This window comes from Pygocentrus nattereri, chromosome 7, assembly GCF_015220715.1.
Source record: "Pygocentrus nattereri isolate fPygNat1 chromosome 7, fPygNat1.pri, whole genome shotgun sequence".
Taxonomy (NCBI): domain Eukaryota; kingdom Metazoa; phylum Chordata; class Actinopteri; order Characiformes; family Serrasalmidae; genus Pygocentrus; species Pygocentrus nattereri.
This window is the reverse complement of record NC_051217.1, coordinates 32,435,038-32,449,909: the sequence shown is the minus strand read 5'-3', so window position 1 is coordinate 32,449,909 and position 14,872 is coordinate 32,435,038. Positions and strand designations below refer to the sequence as shown.

The window sequence follows — 14,872 nt, the reverse complement described above, 5'->3', positions numbered from 1 at the left end:
TACATTTTTCTTTTCATTATGTTTTCGTAATATGTTACGTCATTCTCAAAAATGACATGTCAGATAGTAATGCACAGTTTTAACACATGCATGCATACACTCAGACACACAGTGCATAGTACCATATCTGTGGTCAAAAAAATATGTATATGTATCATAAGCTCTGTAACCAAAGTAAAGTGATTCTTTAAGTGAACTATGATCCTGACATGCAAAACAAATCTTTGCAAAGCTTTATTCGTCCAGGTGTAAGCTGCATGTTTAAAAATGTGAACAGACACAACTGTTAGCTTAATATTAATATTACATAGGAATGTACATTGATAGGCTAAAGGAAATTAGCATTATAGTGGTAGAAAATGATAAAATACACAAAAAATGTATAAAGCGAATTAAAAAACAGTATTTGAATTAAACATTGCTGAATTTAGAGTCCATGTGTATAGCTGACACCTACACATTGTATTACCCTGTTTTACAGTCATGAAGTTTATACACACAAGTTAATCTGCCTTGAAGCCTCCCAAAACAGTTTAAACATCATTGTATACACTGTTGTTATTGTACCCAGGATGACTGGACAGGGTGAAACTGGAGCTCTGGTCTGGTTCTTATCTGCATAATGGCTTTAAGGATTTTCAATACTTTTGGAATATGTGGTTTCAGTCTTTCAGTGCCAGGCAGGGAAAACAGTTTTGCTCATTTAGAGCAGGAGCAGTAAATAAAATCTGATGGTGGTCCAGCAGGCTTACTTTCTTCTTTTCACTCTCTCATGCTCTTATCAGCCTTTAGGCAGACCCTGAAGGAGGCAAAACACTTTTGGCAGATTGTTAATCAACAGGGTTATTGTGCACGTTAAAGAAATGGAATGTAAGGAGATACCACTCTCTGACTAGACTACATTATGGAAATATTATGTGTATATTATGTAGTATGTCATTTATAAGACCCTATAAAGTTTGTATTGTAAATGTAGCATTTTTGTTTTTTTTAGGCATGTTTCTGTTTGTAATAAATATATTGTTACAGGTGTCCATTTGTTTTCTATGGAAGCTGCCTTTTTGGAGTCTTTTGAAGATTAGTCCTGGAATGTCCAAGCACACTGAAGGACTGTGTTAGTCAGCACATGAAGCTAATAAAACCTGCTTGCTACATTTGCGACTGTAACAGCATTCCCTATTGAATTGCTGCTTTCAGTACTTTCTCTGACTTTGATTTCATGACTTCTGTGAGTTTTTTATCAGTGGCTGCTCTTACAACTTTTCCTGATGTTGTAATCTGGGGATGGGGCTGCCTGCAGTCTCACTGGGACTTTTGAAGAAAGACTGGCATGTAGACTATGGGAGCTATGTGTCCTCTGAAGAATAAGAAGGGGCAGTAAACGAGTGGTGTTGAGTGAGGCCCTAAAGGCATTAGTTATATTCTTGTCCGGTTGTGCCATGGTTTTTATGCGTGTTCTGAAGTAAGTCACCTGTACAAAGTGTGTGTGTGTGTGTGTGTGTGTGTGTGTGTGTGTGTGTGTGTGTGTGTGTGTGTGTGTTTAGAGAGATTGCAGTAGGATTTTCCACCTGTTTACCTGCTTCATTAGCAAGCCACATGTCACTTCCTGTAAGTGTAAATAATACACTGTAGGATCAGTGTACTGTAAGAAAATATGGACACAACCTCAATTAACCTTAACACCTGCTCTGTACAGTCTCCACCAAATACCTTATCTTTTAAGAAGTAGTAGTCACTTAATTTAAGGGTAGATACTGAGTTGTTCTCAGTGAACAGCTGACCATGATGTGAAAGTAGGAGTCAGGTCTGAGTCACCTCTCATTCAGTTCAGCTTGTTTGTGTTGTAGGAATGAGATCAGGCGGTGGTGGTTGAAAAACACTAGTTTTCATACTGTGTTTCGGATGTGTGCTTGAAGTAGGGCTGATCACATACTGAAATTAAGGGGGCATACTGCATGCTTAAAAAGCAGCAGGACTTACGAGGGAAGGAACAGTTTGATGCATTTGATTAGTAAGTCAACACAAAACAGCGATTTAAAATATTGCATAAACATTTAATGTGTTTTGGACATATAGTATGACAATAAATGGAAAAGCATTTTTCAGATTTAGCTTTTCTTCTATGTTGAATGAGTTTCTGGTATTGATTTGGTTAGCTGTGGATGATGTGTACTTTTTGTGGTGCTCTGCCCCAAAGCTGAGAGTTTTTTCCCTTAAATGCATACTTTAAAAATGCAGAGTGCATTGGGCAGATTAGTGGAGTACTTTTCAAGCACAGCACAGCTTATGATGAATCAAATGTACTTGAAAGAGTTTAAAAGTTGTAGTCCAAATGAGCCTAATTAAGTAATTGAATTGTCAAGAAATATGAGCATGATGACATGCGTTCAACATTCATCAGCTGTTCTAAATCTATTTAAAGAGAACTTACTGTGCTCTCTTTGTAGTAAAACCTGAAATTGGTCAGTGATCTAAAATGACTGACAACATCCACAATATACTCAGAAAAGCATGTTGTGAAATTCAGCTGTCATTAATCATGACAATGATAAATGTGGTCATATTTCCCAGCACTGCTCTGCTAGAAATATGGAATTGCGTGCAACGTTTTGTGACATGGAATGTATTTTGGACCTCTGCCAGCGCATTGAAAGATTATTCAAAGAGAGCTCAGTCAAACCTTGTTGCAGGACTTGTCTTCCGAGGATGTAAGTGAATGATCTACTATTATCATCATCTTCATCACTGTAATGTTGTTTTTGCATTTGAGAAATAACATATTTTTGAGCCTGTTCATGTGACGTTAATACGTAAAAGTGTGTTGCGTGTTCTGAGAAGTCTCACAAAATCTGACCTGATGCCTCTGATTTAGCTTTTATTATTTCAGGCTGCATTTCTCTCCTGTCTCCTGTCTGAGTAATACTAGTACTTTAAACAGAAATATACATACTGTAGCTTTTACTAGACATTAACAGGCTTACAAAGATGTGTCAAATATGCATATGAATAGGTGTGTCTGTCAGAGAGAGCAACAGGAAATTTAAAACTTCCCATCCTGCACATTCCCAGCTAAACACTGCCAATTCTTTGAGAAGGTAAAATTGAATATAAATATAGAACAAAAGCCTACTTCCAAAAACAGTGGAGAAACCCTGGAGCTGAGAATGGTTAAGAGGAGATGGTGAGGGAAGAAGTGAGCATATGTGTCAGGGCTTCTGTCTGTAGCTTGGGCTCAGGTGTATCTGAGGGCATTCTCTGCTCCCCAGTGGTTCTCTGTCCTGAGGAGACAGCAGCTGCTGCTGCTGCTGGAGAGATAACCACCTCAGCTCAGCTCTCGCTCGCAGATGCTGCTGCGCTTTCCTCATCCTCTAGGCTTCATCCTCATCTCCATCCCTTTATCAGTTTGTCAGCAGCTGCTGGTCAAGGATCCCTTCTCCCTTGTTACACCTTCATAGCTCATTACAGTTTTACCCTCCACATGCCGAGGCCGCGTGGAAGGTAGCTGAGGATATTTTTCCACTCATACAAGATGGTTTCATTTAGTGATTTGTATCAAATGATTTTCGTGTGTGGAAAAAGGACTTTTTTTTCTTCATGGAACTGCCCCGTCTGAACACAGTGCAGGAGCTCGTAGTAGTCCAACACAGTTGAGTCAGTTCAGTCAGCTAACAGATCTATTCTGGCATTCCTCATACTGCTATAAATTCTTTCTTGAACTGCATGAATAGCTTGCAGCACAGAGTCATCATGGCTCAGAGTGCAGTGTTTAGGAGTATATGTGTAAACTCACCTTGTGCTTTATGGATGTCAGTGTTGAAAAAAAGCACATTCAGAGGTAGAAAATGAGATGCATTTCAAATGTAGAAAATGTCTCTAGCTCTGCAGCAGCTCCCAAAATATTCCACGCCTGGAGAAATGTTACGATAGTGAAACACACATTGGCAAATGCACAGAGGAACATGCCGTTGCTTATCATAAATGAACAAAACATCCATTTCTTGGCATTTAATGCGAATGTATGTGAATACTTGGAATCATCTGACAGCTCTGTGGCAAATCAGCCACGAATAAAGCAATGTATCCACTTTTAATGCCTTTAGGTAGAAATATGTTATCATTGCGGTAACTGAATGGGCTGCCTCCGCTGGCAGACAGTTTCTGACAAATGCAAGCTTTCATAATGTGTTTCAAAAGTCTGTCTTCAGACAGCACCTTTTTCAGCTATTTGTGCTTAAAAAACAGGAGGCGGGTTAACACGTTTGATTGACAAGGAGGTAAACTAAAACTCTTAAACATTTTGAGCAGAGCAATTTAGCTTTTCTCCTACTGTTGTAAGATTATTAATCTCTTCTGAGTGGTGTAAATGTAGTCTAAGATTTCTAGATTTCAAAAATGACAAGTGTCAGATAGTAATGCAGTTTTAACACATACATGCTTACGTTAAGAATGCACAGATGAAAAAACTGCAATTTTTCATGATACATGATGTTAAATCATGTATACTGTGTATTGTGTCATATATTGTTTACAGTATATGTATTATATTGTATGTTTACGTGTGTTGTGCTGTACGCAGAGTTGAATTACATCTTGTTACACTGGATACAATTACCATGACATTATGTGGCAATAAAAAATCAAATCAATCCACTTTTAGTTTTTCTTGAAAAAGCCGGTAGGGGTGGGCAATTTGGCAAAAATATAACATCACGATACTTCAAGACCTTTTATGTTACACCATATGTATCACAGTGAACTCAATCCAGTTGCACAGGTGTAATTATGCTTTCTTTGTAAAGAAACTTGCAGTTGCTCAGTGTTGATGTTATCCACAGAATGCTCAAAAAAACGTACTTTTGACGCCAGTTAGACACTTTTGAGCTATACTTGATGAGTGCATGGCTTTTCTAGAGATTTTATGGAAAATTCTTGTAGACTTGTCTGAGTAGGCTTGCATTCCTTTTTCCTCACAGCCCCCAGCTTGAAAACAACTTGTTTATAATAAGGTGAGCTTTGAAGGATGCTTGGTATTTAGTAGTGCCCTCTTGTGGATTTAGGACACTGAACATTGTCTTAGGAAAAAGGCATTAATTACAGTTAACATTTTCTTTCAATCTCAAAAATTACAGTTCTGAGCCCAGTTGACAGCCCTGCCACGTGCTATATAGGTATAATTGTACACCTTAAGGATGTACGCTAATATTTGAATCATATTGATATCGGCAGAGATTTGCTTAAAGACAACCATTTCAAACTGAAATTTGATGTGTTGACTGTATTGTTTACTGGATGAGAAGGATGTTTTAGTGATGCTGAGTTACTGCTGTAAAATAAATGCATGTTATTAATTTAATTGACATCAGCCCACGTTTCCCATATCGATGCATCCCTTGTAAACATGTATAGTAAGTGGACTTACAATGTAAGTATATTATATACGTGATATATTTATATTCTTATACACTGCAGTCCATCTGTTAGGTGCAGTTTTTCAGCCGCCCTGCACCATTCATTGTTGGTCAGTTTTGTCAGGCAGAGGATCGCAGAATGTGACCAGCAAGTCCACGGGAGATGTTTCTAATTTAGTGACATTCTTTGCCCCATTCATAAAGTGTACATCACAAAAGTTGGGCTGTTCAGAAGTTTGTAAAAGTGTCTGATGAATTTTTTTTGTGTTGAAGCTCTACTAGTCTCAGAAAGTCTCTATAAACTATTTTGCAGCTATATTCTGTGGTTTCAGCAGCTGAAGAAATTTCCCTTTCTTCATGTATCTTAACACTGTAGAACTATTTATAGCTTAGACAGTGCTATAATGCATGTAAATCATTGATGTCACCCTCTGCTCTAAAGGTAGTTTGCCTCAGTCACTATAAAGACTCCATAAATATAGCATCATATCGGTAAGAAGCGTGTTACACGAGGAAATGATTAGCCAGACTGTTTCTCGTAATTTCTGTCTGGCTAACCTACTGTTTGACACCTGCTGTTGTGCTTGCTGTTATCAGCTTTTCAATGAAAGGAGTGAGATCTCATGTTTATGATTTGCATGAGGGTAGAAATCATTTGAATGGGTTTACATGGTAACAGGCTCAGTTTAGGGCAGGCATGTCAAACTGAGGACCTTTCAGGCCAAAGTGCTGCAGAGATTAGCGTTTACCCTCATCTAATGCTCTGAATTCAGTTCATGAAGGTCCTGCTAATGAGCTGATGAGCTGAATCAGGTGTGTTTAATGAGGCCGTGAGCAGTGTTTTGGCCCACGAGGACTAGATTTTGACGCATGTGGTATAGGGAATGGTGCAGATGTTTTGTATGAATAAGCAGGCATCTAAGAATGGGACATTTGAATGAGATGCAGGAAATGCATCAACTGATTGTTTTTGTTTCTTCGTATCTCTTTGTCTGGTCATATTTGCATTCATGGGGTGATTTTACTGTCAACTCAAGCCACCCAAACACAGCCGTAGACTGTTAGACAAGCAGACAGGCAGCTCTGCGGTGCTGCAGCAGTTTCTCAGGTAACACACTGTGACAGGCTTTCTTTCTCCAGCCTTACTAATGCTGACAGGCTACTAATCGCCACGGCAACTACCCTATCAAGACCACAGCCAATCACCATCCACCACCATCAAACTCAGCTGCTCTTTGCACCAGCACTTCTCCAGTCAGACACTGAATTGAGGTTTGCGCTAGTTCGTGCTTGGAGTAGGCTACATCTGACATGGTTGTTTTGTCTAGTGTTAACATAGGAAAACATGCAGGACTGCATGTAAGTAGGCCTGGCCGATAGGGCAGCGTAATTGAATATTGCTGCTATTTAGCATTGATTGAAGTAACCTGATGATGATTCTTTAAAGACAGCTTGGTACATAGTATTTAATAATATGTATGTGTAAAGTTGTACTGCCTTTTGCAGTTATAACAATGGATTATTACAGGGCATTAATAATCCATTAGGCTGTGGTTGTGTGAATTGTGTCTGAGTAATCTGAGGGTAAATTGTCAAAATTGTACATACATCTTAAGTGTCTTGGTGGTTCAGGGGTTTGTGGGGGATGATTAGTGATTTCCCTCAGGCATCCATAGCTGAATTCCAGAGTGACTGTCACTTGAGAAAACAGCTTTTTTTTTTTGTTTTTTTTATTTCAGCGTGTGGACCCACTCACTCACTTGTGCATGTCTGGCGTTCTAAAGTCTCTCCATAAAGGGGAGCTATAGCACACAAGTTTTGTTGTTGTGCATCATTTAAAGAGAAGGAATATCCATGAACTCGCACCAACACTTTTTCGCAATTTTCAAAATGACAGGTGAAAACACACACACACACATTTCCTAAGCTACTTCTCCCTCACGGTTGCGGGGGCGTCGTGGAGCCTATCCCAGCGGTCATTGAGCGGATGCAGGATACACCCTGGACAGGTCGCCAGTCCATCACAGGGCAATGTTATTGTTCAGTGTTATTTAATATTAATATTGAATTTTCATTCAAGATTTTCAATAAATCAGTTCATGTTAAAAGATTAGAAGCCAAATATAGTGTAGAAAGTAAGTTTAAGCTGCAGCTGACCATGAGTATGTGTCATTCATGTGGAAGGGATAAGGATGATATAATCTATATAATAATTTTAACAAGAAAATAGTCCCCAGGCGCACATGTAAACGTCTGTGTTTATGTGGCAGCAGAGAGCTAACAAACTTTATGAATAGGTTTAATTGAACATAAAAGAACACCAGCTATATGTGCAATGCAGGTATAAGTAATTATAGCTGAATCTGTCTTAAAGCTTTATGCTCAGTGATACTCAGATACTCACATGGTTTTAATGTCCAGACACTCCTTTTAATTACTGAATTTGGCTTAAGATACACCCACTGCTTACAGAGCTTTCAACTGCCCATACCTAGCTTATATAATTGTCATATAAAGGCACTCTTGAGGAACTGCACATGAGCCTAAGGTCACCCTGCCAAATGCTAAGTGTCAGCTAGATGGCTATAAAGCTCCCCCTGGCTGTGGGCTTTGGAGCAGTGCAGCTGCATTCTCTGGAGTGATGGAGCTCCACCTTTGTGATAATTTGGAGCATTTTTTAAATCCAGATCTAATTATCCAACATCAGTACCTGACATTGCTAATGCTCAACGATTAATGCAGTTCAGTCCTCAACGTCTAGTATAAAACCTTCTCAGAGGAGTAGAGGCTGTTACTGCAGCAAAGAGGATACAAAGTCCTTATTAATTACCTTTGGAGAAACAGTGGATGAGCACTGACTATTTTTCATCTGAAGGGCATTAAAATTAGAAGTAGTAATTTGTATTTCCACAGCAACAGATGAACTTATGTTTGACAACTTTACTGTGAAAAGTCTTGAAAGCAAATTCTGTGCCGCATGTTTGTATTTTCTTCCTCTGAGACATAATCCAATATGTCAGATTGGTCAAAGGACAGTTGGATCGATTTGAACTGAATTGAATTTACATTTATGTCCCCCAGGAGACCGTTCATTTCTAAATGAATGGTTATTGTCAAAGCAGTAGACGGTGCGCTGATCATATTTTTTGTGTTTTTTATGATAAAAATATATTACCTTATTTGCTTATTGCTTGTTTGGCATGAAAATCAGCCAATTCCATTCTTGGATGATTCTGAACATGCACTCCTCATACAAAGGCATACACACTAAAATCAACATCACACACCTATAGCAACAACACGGTGAATAAAGCTTAGTAAAGAAAATAGTTAAGAAAAATAATTCACTTTCACTCTAAAGAAAGGGCCAGTATTTCTAAGTGTTGTGTGACAGTGCACCCTCTGTTTGGGTAGACCATAAGAGTCGATCGAAAAAGACCCTTAGGCCGATTTGTTATATGCAAAATAGTGTGCTACATAAAGCCAGTCATGCAAGCTCTTCTGGCTCCTTCTCACACACTCACTCACACAAACACTTGTCTGCGTCTAGACATATCCAGTGTCATAACAGCTCTGCATTGCTGGTGTCTAACTGCTGTATTTCATTCCTTATGGCTTGACGACTGTAATGTTGTGTATGCTGGTAACTGTTGCTTTCAGCTTGAACTAATGAGAAGTATTGCATAGAGCGCTCTGGTGTCTGATCAAAGAGAGCTGTTTCTTCAGTAGGATAGCGAGATACAGCTGTATATTATTTCAGACATGTCATAAAAGTCATAATGTACTTTGTTTCAAGCCCAAAATACGTGTGTAAAAAAATGTGTGTTTTTTTCTGTTAGTCAACTCAACAGCTTTTTCCTGGCTGTATAATATGTTACAGGCTCTGGGGCTGGCTTCTGCACTTGGGACAGTCTGAATTGTCCAAATATGTAAAAACCATCCACAAACATTGAATGATGTGATTTATTATCATTTTTCCTCATAGCTCTCAAGCTCTGTGTATCTTTGCGATAAATATGTTGGCACAAGTTATTTGTCTTCAGGCTTTCATTACCAAAAGCTTTATTTTCTCCATTCCCCTCTCCAGATTCATTTTGTCAGCTGTCTCACATATTGAAAACTACTCAACTCCTAAAAAATTAGTTGGAATTGGGAATGTGCATGACTACTTTTGATATTTGAGTTTCTAAAAGAGTTAATGAATGGATGTTTGGGTAGTTAACTGTAAATAAGCTTTGGATACCATTAATAGCTGATGTTAACTGATACTAATTTGGCAACAGATAGAGCTATGCATTTGAAAACGTTTTATTATGCAAAATTAGAGAAGGGAAGAGAAATTGTTTACTGAATGTGGATTAAACCTGTAGGTTTTTTGTCAAATGAGGCATGTGTAGGGGGCCTGTTCACATGAACTAAGAGCTAACACTAGAGCTAACCAGAGCGATGGTTGATGGTGATGATTTGTGGTCTCCTGCACAACGTGGATGGTGTGGCATTTCCAACATGTCAGTTTGTTGTGAGAAATGGCTTATGTAGGCTTGCACAAGAACTCGAGTAACCGTGCACATCCCTACGTGAAGTTTTTCTATTTTTAAATTGTCAGCACAGTAGTAAATACAGTAGAAGCATATAGATGATTTTACTTAAGTTGTTTTATGTTTCCAGCTGTCTAATTCTATTGGTGGATAACTTGTTTCAAGAAATAGCATTACATCTTGAAACAAGCAATATTATCAACATTATTATTAGGCTGTCTGTCACTGGAATTAGACACATTCACTGGATAAAACTACCAGAAATATTATTAGATATTTTGACTAGGTTTTAAAATTTTCCATTTACCTTTTTTTTTTTAAATCAAGTAATCTTCATTGTCATTTCTCCATATATGCTATATTCATTGGAACAGAATGTCATTCTTCAGGCCCAACGCTGCACCACACAGCAGCAGTGCATTACAGAGGACTTTACAAACTGCAGATACACAATAGTGTGAAACAAGTGCAGAAAATATAACATATAATATATATATATATATTATTATATTAATATATATAATATATATAATAATATATAAAATATAAACACCAGAAAATAAACACTCTGAACAATAAAACATGACAAATATTATACAGGACAATAAAACAATAAATGTGGGCATATTTGTAACTTTTTAGCTTTTGACAGTCGTTTGAAAATGCCTGTTGTCGTTTACATTGTGGATGAAGTTTATGATGAATGGCCCAAAATTACTGTCAGGTTACATTGACTTACATTAAAAGTAAAGTATGTTTTTTCTTCTCCTGTAAACTTACCATTTTGGAGGTTTTGTTCCGATAGCAGCGGTTTGTATACACTTGCTGTGCACTGATATGATACTCAGTATCTGTATCAGTCCAATACTTATAGTATAATCTGATGTAATCCATTAGCCTTAAGTATCACATAAATGCTTAACTAAACTTTTGCATAGTGTTGCACTTTAAATTTCATTTTGAATGATGTGTGTGTTCATTTGAAGTTCTGTGTGTGAAAACGTTTAGATGAAAAGTACCAGTGGTATTGCGTGTCATGAGTCATGTGATGAGATATGTATTTCTTTCTTTAGGGAATATTTGTTTCACAGTTTGAGTGTGAGATGTCTAGGTTAAGAAAAGTGCGTCCAGAAAATTTATGACAGCTTGTTTGTTTAAGAGAGGTATCAGCAGATTTTTGAAGTTGCGGTATCTGTATTTGTATCGGACATTAAAACGTGGCATCTTACATACATATATATTTATATACGTATGATGATTCCCTTAGAATTTTGACTAATTTTTTAATTAACTGGCATAAAGGCATTCAACATATGACTCATAAGCTATGACAACACAGGGAATTGCCCTGAATGCTCAGCCCTGATAAAGATCACCTTTGTCTGTGAAACGTCCTCCCTACCTGTATGTTGTCCATGTTTTAAATGTGTTGAAACATTAAAACCTCTGAATGTAATGGAAAAACTAGGTATTACAGTTTATTTACTGACTGCCTTTGTTAAGTGAACTAAACTTTGAGAGAATGAAATCTGTTTCACATCAGTGAAATTTGACTCATTCTATTTCTCAGGCTTTACTGCACTTCCTACACTGATGCAGCATGGTCTAAATGCGGTCGTTCCACAACTCTGAAGTAGGCGTTTCAGGTTTATCATTAGGAAACAAGGCACAGACGCTTTTGCTGGGAGAGGGAGAGGCAGGAAGAGACTGATGTCAGACCGGGAAGCACTCGGGAAACGGAGGGAGGAGGAGAGGGCTGCGGGGAGGTGGACCGCCGGCCCTTTTCCTGGCAGCGCCTCTGCTTCTTTCTTTTTCTGCCCTTTCTGTTTCATTGGGTTTCAGTATCAGGAGAGGATGAAGAAGCATAGTTGGACACCACCGCTAGAACTGTGATCTCTCTCTCTACAACTAGGGTGACTTTGTAACAACCTGAAGATTTGTTGTGACTTGTTGTGAACTATCCGGAGTTGCTGCCAGCCATGTACAGTGGATATGGAGGTACTCTTTCACTTCTTTAGGCCTTTTGTTGAGCAAAGTTTTTCTTCAGAAGATGCTGAAGGTTCTGACTGCCAGTTTCAGCATAATTTAATCTTTTAATTTTTTTTTCTTTGTTTTTCTGTGTAAGTGTGTTCAGACGTTGAGATGAGGTTCCTGGTGGTGGTGTTGGGAAACATCTGTGTTAGGGGTGTTGGGAAATGTGTGTGTCAGTACTGTCAGCTCTGTTGGTGGCCTCTGAGTAGATGAAGTTGATTGTATTTCAAGTGTTTATGGAGTTGAGGTTTTCACTGTTCTCTCCTCAGCTTGCTTGCTTGCTACAGTGTTGGATGACCGTTATACAAAAAAGATGTTTATGCTGTATAATGCTGTTATCTATTTTTTGAGCTTTGTATGTTTCCATGTCAGTGTCCATGTACATGTTTTTTTCCTAACCTAAAAGAGAGCTCAAATTCCTCAACCATGACTTTCTTTCAAAGTTTATACAGGACCTGCCCTACTGAATAAGGGAGGGAGGCCCTCCACCATTTCTTTTTCTCTGCAAGGACACTGGAAAATGCAGAGGATCCTCCCAGAAAGATAGCAGGTGGCAGTGCAGCTGACTTTTTGCTGAGACGTGCATCTCTGGGAAAGTGATAGAAAAACGATGATTCCTCAGCAGTTAAAGTGAAGTCAAGAGAGGGCTTTGCTAGCAGTTCAGCGTTCATAGAGAGATTGGAAGTAAAACCAGGGGAAGTTGATGCAGTTATTCATAGCAAGATGTTGTGTATGTTTATAGAACCCTGATTAGGAGGTTTCATTGTTTTTGTCCATCATTTTGTCTATTTATTATCTATGCACAGCAATTTTCTGTGTTTTGTTGGAGCCAAGAGGTTCTGTAGGCAGAGTTGTCGCTTGGGGAGGGCAACCAGTGGGGCCCCTCCCAAATCTCCCCAGACCCCACACTTCACAGGGCCTCACACAAGAGGGGAAATTAATTTGAATAATAATTTTATGTTTTGAAACGGATTATATATACTTAAGAATTTATGTAGGCATGATATATGTGTTTGTGAAGCACACCCAGACACGAAAGTCATTATGAGGGGACTGAAGTGTAGGTTGTATGTGTATGTAGGCCTGAGTTTAAGTCTAAAGCTTAAAAACAAAAAATGGGAAAGTGTAATTTAGGGTGGAGGTGGGTGATTTGGCAAAAATAGAACATCACTGTGCTTCAAGGCATTTCTCCATACACAATACTCATTACGATATTTAGTTTTTTAGAAGTTAAAGCAGTTGGAGCAGACCAAAATATGTAGCACTGCTCTACAATCCTATGAAAAGTAGTGCCATGAAAATACTCGAAAATAATCGAAAGTATCAGTACATTTTTTATTCAGTGCTTTGCATACTGCGCTACAAACTAATTCCAATTTACCAACCTGATTAAGCTCTCTTTGTAATAACATACAGTTTATCAGTGTTTTTAAGTGCTAACTATACCCATGATATGCTCAGAAAAGCATAATGTGACATAATTTTTCATGATAAATATATTTCCCCACCCCTAATCCAGGGTGGGGAAAAAAAGTTTAATGAAATGAGATATTAAACAGCTCTGATTAATTGAATAGTCTTCTAAAGAAAAATATGGAAAACGAGGACAGCTTTGCTGAGGTCAGCTTAGCAGAGATGCTGAGGACCCTGCATAGATTGACTCTTCTGTGGCCTTGCCACCCCCTCGAGATCACCCTGTCTGGGGGGTGTGTGTGCAGAGCCTGGGAGAGAGTGGACACCTGGTTGTATGGGCTTCAGGCTCTAATGCTCAGCGTGCCACCTCAAGGTCAGCTAACCCAAACAAACAAAGAAGTCAGTAAGGACAGAATGTAGCCTCAGGCCTTTAGCTTAGGTTTCTCCAGTGCTTGTTGCTAAAGACACTGTAAACATACTTAGCAGACTCTTACAGCTCCTGGCCAGGGAGCTTAAATGGGAATTTCACTAATATTTTCATAATTTATACATAATTAAATGGCTAAGATGTAAACAAAGTCATTCAGAGTGGTTTGATATGAAATTGTAGATTGTAGTTCTAGAGAAACTTACCAAGTCACAGTTGTTCACAGTGGAGCTGAGAGGAACCAGATGTCTGAAGAGTTTAATGCCTGTAAAAGCCCCCCTGACAGTAATGACATGAAATGGTTATGAACACTCTGCCTGAACGGTGATTTAAGTGACTTTGAGCGTGGCATGGCTGTTGGTACCAGACGGGCTGGTCTGAGTATTTCAGAAACTGCTGATCTACTGGGATTTTCACGCACAACCATCTCTAGGGTTTACAGAGAACGGTCTGAAAAAGAGAAAATATCCAGTGAGCGGCAGTTGTGCAGACGAAAATGCCTTGTTGATGTGGGAGGTCAGAGGAGAATGGGCAGACTGGTTCGAGATGATAGAGAGGCAACAGTAACTCAAATAACCAACCAAAATCTCTGAGGAACGTTTCCAACACCTTGATGAAAATATGCCACGAAGAATTAAGGCAGTTCTGAAGGCAAAAGGGGGTCCAACCTTTTACTAGTAAGGTGTACCTAATAAAGTGGTGTGTGTGTGTGTGTGTGTGTGTGTGTGTGTGTGTGTGTGTGTGTGTGTGTGTGGGTGTGTGTATATATGATATGAATTGTGAGGCAAAACAGACAACCAGGAAAGCTTTTTTTTTTTTAACAAATGTATAGAATATTATTGTGTGCTACATTTGTGTAATAGACATTGTGGCTCCTGTTTCCTATCATCGCTAAAAAGAAAAAGAGTCAGTAAGTTTCTCAATAAGTTTAAGTTTAAGTGATACTGTTTTGATCCCACAACCGGGGAAATTCCATCTCTGCATTTAACCCATCCATGCAAGTGAAACACCACACACACACTAGGGGGCAGTGAACACACTTGCCCGGAGCGGTG

At 38.7% G+C, this 14,872-nt stretch overlaps 1 protein-coding gene across 3 annotated transcripts in view; it reads left to right on the top strand.

Moving 5' to 3' along the window:
- The window catches only part of ripor1 (RHO family interacting cell polarization regulator 1), an 88,362-nt gene that overhangs the window by 36,766 nt on the left and 36,724 nt on the right, over nucleotides 1–14,872 (top strand). Inside the window, exon 1 of one of the 3 annotated variants that reach the window (XM_037540101.1) lies at nucleotides 11,779–11,944. The exons of the other annotated variants lie outside the window; for them this stretch is intronic. Coding sequence (XP_037395998.1) covers nucleotides 11,926–11,944 — 19 coding nt within the window. The 5' untranslated portion in view covers nucleotides 11,779–11,925. Of the gene's footprint in view, nucleotides 1–11,778; nucleotides 11,945–14,872 lie in introns of those variants that run through there. 3 annotated transcript variants of the gene reach the window in all.